Source organism: Protopterus annectens, chromosome 7.part0, assembly GCF_019279795.1.
Source record: "Protopterus annectens isolate FY-2018-M chromosome 7.part0, PAN1.0, whole genome shotgun sequence".
NCBI lineage: Eukaryota > Metazoa > Chordata > Ceratodontiformes > Protopteridae > Protopterus > Protopterus annectens.
This window is the reverse complement of record NC_056739.1, coordinates 47280532-47287287: the sequence shown is the minus strand read 5'-3', so window position 1 is coordinate 47287287 and position 6756 is coordinate 47280532. Positions and strand designations below refer to the sequence as shown.

General features: G+C 39.1%; 1 protein-coding gene across 1 annotated transcript in view; it reads left to right on the top strand.

Annotated features, from left to right (window-relative positions):
• Positions 1-2414: 2414 nt before the first annotated feature.
• Positions 2415-6756, top strand: part of LOC122806230 (copine-8-like) — a 4689459-nt gene continuing 4685117 nt past the window's right edge. Inside the window, exon 1 of the mRNA XM_044076480.1 lies at positions 2415-3079. Within this exon, the coding sequence (XP_043932415.1) occupies positions 2970-3079 (110 nt within the window). The 5' untranslated portion in view covers positions 2415-2969. The remainder of the gene's footprint in view (positions 3080-6756) is intronic.

The window sequence follows — 6756 nt, the reverse complement described above, 5'->3', positions numbered from 1 at the left end:
TATGACATTGCAAATCCAAGTTCAGAATGTGAAACCCTTGCTCTCATTACATGGAGAATTTGGCAAAATGGGAACAATCTTCTAACAGCTTACAACTTCAGCAATTAAACTTACGGGATATTTAAACTGTGTTACTTTACACATAAAAAGTTATTTAAGGAATTCATATGCTTCAGCATTATTTAACAAGGTAAACATTATTAACAATGAGAGTGTAACGGCCTTTCAAAAAGGAATGTGGACTTATTAAGACTCAAAATGAGGAATGTTCCTCATAATGAGGTAGACTTGAAAGGTATGCTAAGCAAGTCAGCTTCAGAAGGAAATCGGAGTTCCACCACCTTGTAAATGTTTTAATTGAATGCCATGCATCAGGGTAACCTTCTGAAGTTTAATGGCCTAATAAATACATGCATTAAAACTGTTATCAGTATCACACATATCTGTCACCAAGTAAGGTATGTATTGACAGAAGCTTTTACAACTGAAATTATTAAACATTTGCAGAAATATAACTCAAAACTGTTACTTAACAAAACACCCAGGTAGAGTGCCCACTTTATTCCAGCAACTGTTAAAACATGAAAAGCTTTATCAGCTCTGTGCCTAGAAAGCCCCCTGTCTCTTGTATCCCTGGTTAAAGAGTGCAGGATACAATAATGGGGAGAGGAGTGCTGAGTTTACAAAAGAAGTGACAACATCAGTCCATCACCTACCAAGAAATTATCATTATGGTATCACAATGAACTGGCAATGCCAGGTAACCAGGAGAAAATTCCTCATTACTGAGGAGAGAATTACTTTTGAATGAACTGTTAAAGAAAAGTTATGTGTGTGTGTGTGTGTGTGTGTGTGTGTGTGTGTGTGTGTCTTTATGAGGGGGTCGGTACTGCAAGCCAACATTCTCACTTAGGAGTAGTCCACAATTTTATTAAGAAATAATATAAACAAAAATAAAAAAATCACTTGAAGAAAAAAATTAAAGTTGATAAATAAAATTAAAACCATGAAAAAAAGATGAAAAGTCAAAAAAGCATACATTTATACTGCATACATAAGACAGTGAGTAAAAGGTACATTGTCAAGTCATATAACTATATTTTAGAACAAGAGGGGGAAAAACAGCAAATTTCAGTCATTAGAATGACGGAGACCAAGCCTAGTGCCCTCAGTCCAAGACAGGCACATCTTTGTGCGTTACCTCAAAACGCCCCAACTTTTCTGATTGTAGCGATGCTGTTTTGAACACTGGATGATTTATTGTTTCTAATGTATATACATACTATTAATTTATTTTTAATGTATTAATGGCTTCACTGCCTCCTTCTAAAAACAAGTGTGTTTTATTTGGCACATCTATCCGTTCCCACACTTCTCAGCAGCTGCGGTTCATGAACAGCGTATAATTGTTACCCACAGATTTGCTGATGTTCCACATTAAGTCAAATCGAAATGTAACACGCATTATTAAGTAACCCAACAAAGCCTTAACTACATGAGATCCAGTACATCAAAACCATCTAATATGGACAGTAACAAAACGTACTCGTTCCCGGCCCCCTGCTAACATCTTTAAATGCCTTTATTATTATTTCTAATGCTTTAAGGTAGAGTGGTCTGCTGCCCCCCCCCCCCCCCCCAGTGCCTTTGTCATAATCCCCTTAGTGATACAAAATGTATTTCATGACAGTACATATAAAGCTCATTTATTTATTTAGCTATTTATTTATTTATTATTTATTTATCTATGTTCCAAAACTTAAGAAGCTAAAGCAGTACTGGACTTCACCTGTCCTGGAGTGTTTAAGGCAGTTAGGAAAAACGGACATGATGCCCTCAGGCTTTGTGTGCGCAAATCAAATAAATATCACGAGAAAGACAAAGGGCAGTCGAAAAGTCGGAATTCCTCTCCTCTGCTTTTAGTCTAGCAGAAGAAAAAACACCTTTGTTGCCACATGCAACACATGTAAGTAATGAACACAACAATCATTTATCCTGGCTATACAGGATGTAACTTAAGTTACTGGCGACGGTTCATCTTGAATACATAATAACTAAAATGTGTTGGACGTTTCCTAGTGCACTTCAGTGCTGCAGTGATACAAATGCTCCTTAAACTACTGTGGACGCCCCAAAATGCCACCAGCCCCATCCTTACAGCTGGTACCCCCTTAGCCTTTCCTAATAACTGCCAGCGGAGGCCAGGCATTCCTAAGCACGACTGGGGTGCAGATATTGCATCTGGGCTCTGGGTGTATTTCCACCGCCAGCATCTGGCACATAAGCACCAGCCAGCTATTGCCCCTACGGCTCCAGATTAAAAGCCATCTGTAAAATGGTAACAGCACTGCTTTAGTATAGGTAGCAGCATGCATGCAGAATGATGCAGGAAGGCTGAAGTGGCGGTGTTCTGCTCTCTGCAGTGTGTCCAAACACCCTTATCTGCCGTGCTTCCGTCCAGTCTAATTTGGCAGCTGCCTGTCTGCTCCGCATGCATTTGTCTGTCTCTCCTTGCTATGCTAATGACCACAAGGCTCCCCTCTCTTTTTATCTAAGCCTCCAAGAAGGTGGAGTCTGGAGTTGCGGTCCCTCGACTATTATTAGAAAGAAAGAAAAAGACGGGAGAAGAAAAGAGGCTGCTTTCCCTGTCCTAGTGAGTCCCAGAGCATTGTGAGGGAGGAGGTTCTGCGAAGGCTCCTGTTGAGAGGCAGGATCTGTTACCACTTAAGCCACTGCTGCAGTCTTTCCACCTTTCAGTCCGTCTCTTTGGTGCCTCCATCCCTTCTCTTTGGGCTGCTTCAGTGAAGCCAACAGCAGGCTGCTTTAAGGGATTGCAGACCACACTCGAAGGAGCTGTTAGCCCTTCTATCTGCCTCATTACCGGTATCCATCGGACTAACTTTGCGGTTTAGGTGTTTCTACATCCCGGGGTCATCCTGGAGCTGCACGACTCTGCCCTGTGGCTTCCCATGGAGGAAGATGCTATGGACAAACTGGATGACATGGCGTCTGTCAGTGAGTTCGACCCCATCGCGGGCAGCATCCCGGCCACCAAAGTGGAAATCACAGTCTCTTGCAGGTAAGGAAGTGGTGGTGGTGGATGGGGGGGGGGGGGGTACCAGACGGTACTTGATGGGCTTATCAGTACTGGCAGTGGCAACTCCCATATGTGCACACTTAACTTCGCAACCTGTAACTGCACCCATGAGTTGAAATAATGATAAATAAGGGGGCATGGGGTTAAAACTCAAGCTTGTCATCAGATGATGATGCTGCGTGTAAACCTGCTAACCTGCTTTGGCATCTTATCCTAGGAACTCAGCATGCCTACAGTGAAAAATAGGTGAGGAGTCCACAGGGTTGTCGCACTAAAAAAAAACATAAAATTACCATTAAAGCATACAATTGCAGCGCCCTAACTTCATTGTTGAAGTTACTGAGTGCAACGTCAGATAATTAATAGTTTTTATGCATCTGTTGATAAATACATAATGCACATGTACTGTGTACCTCATATATCCATTTGGTAAACTATGAAGCCTTTGTAAAAGTTAGCTAGCATTTCCCCGTATACGCCCAGCAGACTTTTAACCAGACTGGATGTTCCCCAGTGCCATTCCCATCTCCCGATTATGTTAAAATTAATTACAATCAGATTTAACGTCTGCCCATGAGGCAGTCTGTAGCGCCAACAGCCCTCCTTTTTGGAATTCGTGTTTTCTTTGTAAATGTACCCACATGTCAAAAAGTAAAAACAAAATGCGTATGCTACTCCCGGGGTTCGAACCTTCCCGATAATCCAAAGCTACCTGCAGGGTTTGCAAACTAGATCCCTGCAGTAGTTCAAACTACTCTTTAGTTTTAGACTGAGGGGTCTGAACAGCGGGATGTTGGCTTATTAGTTTTGTCTGTGTGTGTGTGTGTGGGGGGGGGGGTGTTCTTGAGGGTACCTTTTAACAACAACTTGCGTTGTACACCACATACATTACACCTTATATTCTTTTAACATTCAGATTGCTTGTGACTCTGAAAACGCACTGACCTGACAGTAAAATAAATCAGCTACAGAGCTATTTGCATTTTTGCGGAGGCAGTTTTAAAGGAATCGCGATTTATTAGAAGACTTTGAAAGTGTAAAGTGGCGGTGGTGTCTTTTCCAAATTGTTTATGACAACTACTACAGCTGCCTTGTTTGCACAACCCCATACACCAAGCCTACAGTGTATTTGGTTTAGGGTTACCATCTGTCCATCTTTATGCAGAACGGGTCCTACTTGGACATGTGGGGTGGTGAAGGGGGTATGAAAAATGACAAATGTCCGGACACTTTAGGACAAAAACGTTTACTAGATTTTCTTTAATACATACATAAAACAATTATTTTGCATCGGAAACTCGTTATTACAACATAGAATAGCATAAACTAATCAAATGCTACCGGAATGAGCCTTTATTCTGACAAAACAAGTAAAGGTCAGTCATTTGCAGCTGGCATGTTTGAATAGTAGAGATCCAATATAGACATACCCTAGGTTATGCCTAACCTTAGCTCCTATGACACAGAGCAGCCTAGGCTTGAAAAACTATTCCTTAGTCATTTTGAATAAATGTATATTCTTTTCTAAGTTTTGATAGCAAAACATTAAATTCACATAACATCAAATATCAGAAATACAAATACAGTTTAAAATGTGAGAGGCAGCCTTTATGCATAAATAATTTTAAATAAAATCAGTTTAAGATTTCAAATATAAAATAAAGTGGAAATGAACTTAAAAGAGTATAAACTAAATTAAGTGCAGATGAGCACAAATTATATCAAACATCTACAAAGCTAGGAAAGAAAATTTACATTGAAATTAAGTAAAAGCATTACCTGTCTAGCCCTAGACTTTGAATACATAACGTCCATGCTGAGGGTGTTTTTTGTTGCAAAGCTACAAAACATAACTATAATTGTTTCTGAATAATATTGTCAACTGTCACTAACCTCAGCTCTACGATGGACATTCACTTTTCTTCCACATCTAATTCTTGCTTTCTTAGTTGTAGTCTGTCATGGTCACAGCTTCTTAAAAGCACTTGTCTTATTACACCCAGAATTAGACACAATGTATTACTAAACACACGGTTGTCTAGAAGGTGTCACCCCCCCCCCCCCAGGTGGGACATGTATGAAACATGCTCACAGGTTTCTAACGTTTCATCCCCACATCTTCAGCAGCTATTGTCTACTATTAGAAACACAAGTGCCAGTCTGTAAGGATATCAATGACCCTGTTATGTATGAGTAAGTTACTGATTTATTTATCAGCTGGTCACCCTGAATAAAAAGTCTGTTGCAGGTGAGATCAATGAAAAATTCCAAGACAAAGTCACTTACAAGAAATCAAAATGTTCTGGTAGAAAGCATCACAAAGCTATGCAAGTAAAGTAGACATCATTGTAATAGCAGGAATTTATAACACAGTAAATTATTTAGCCCACTATGAACATCACCAGATTTATCCTGTTGTTCAGGAAATTAAAAAACTGTTGCAAAATGTCTTCAGTATAGTAAAACATCACCAACGTGTTGTCAAGTTTAATGAAGACAAGAAGCTGGAAACTGAGGTGGGACAAGTTGAAGGGACAAGTAACTAAAATAAAGGTTAATAGAAGCAGTTAATGAGTGCATATGAGCCGGGAACATTTCACACAGGGAATCTGTTAAGGTTTAGTGGTAAACGCAGGCAGATTATTAGCAGCTGATTAATAATAATATAGGCAGTTATTTAATGCTACAACTGTCTTTCAAGCTACTACAAAAGTGCTTACTAAGGCCTTGTTTGAATAAATGTTTATACTATTGCAGAGCCAGACTTCAGGGAAGTGTATTTCCTTGTTAAGATACGGAAGATGATATCAGCATACTTATTATGTCATAATTACAGTTAGTTTAAAATTGTTTGATGAGCTAAGGACCTTGGTAGGTACTTTTGAAAGAAATAAACAAAAACTCATAAATTTAAATACCTGTGTCATTCCATGGTACTTGCTAATGTAAATAGATCTGTGCGCATCATAATGTGTTATTATATCTGTGTGAATATGCTGCTTTATTTTCAAGTATATGTATTACTACATTAAAGTCTATGTGCAAAATTATATTTTCTTATATGGTAATTATTCTTAGATAAACACTGTTGCTTGGAGCTTTTCTGTCAAAAACAACATTGAAAAGGGGCCCTTGGCCCAACCAGACTACTCTGGTTTGCAAATGTAAATAAATAATTCAATGAATTATTCTAAGGTGCTGTCTCTTGAAAAAGTCCTGTGTGTCAGTAGTGGCTGGGTGGTTTGGATACAACTTCGAAGTTCCATCTCTGTTATTTCTTATATGTGTTTGCTAATGTGTTGACCAGTCTGGAGATATTGCTACATGCTGCTTGAAGTTTTGTCCAGGAATATGTAGGGATATGTGGCAGCTATGCAGATGTATGACAGGATGGTGGAGCTGTTGTTATACATGTGGATTTCAATGTTTATTCTTTATTGCTTGTAATGTATTTCAAAGCTTCAGCTCTAAATTTGTTGTTACTCAGCCCGCAGGGTACTGCTGGGTATAATATGCCTAATTAAGAAATACAGCACAGATGAATGCTTACTTTTTGAGTACCCTTAAGAGTTTCTATCTTAAACATACATCAGGAAAGAATTGCTTCACCTTGGCTTGGATATACAGGTTAATCTGTTTGCAAAATAATTGCAATGATA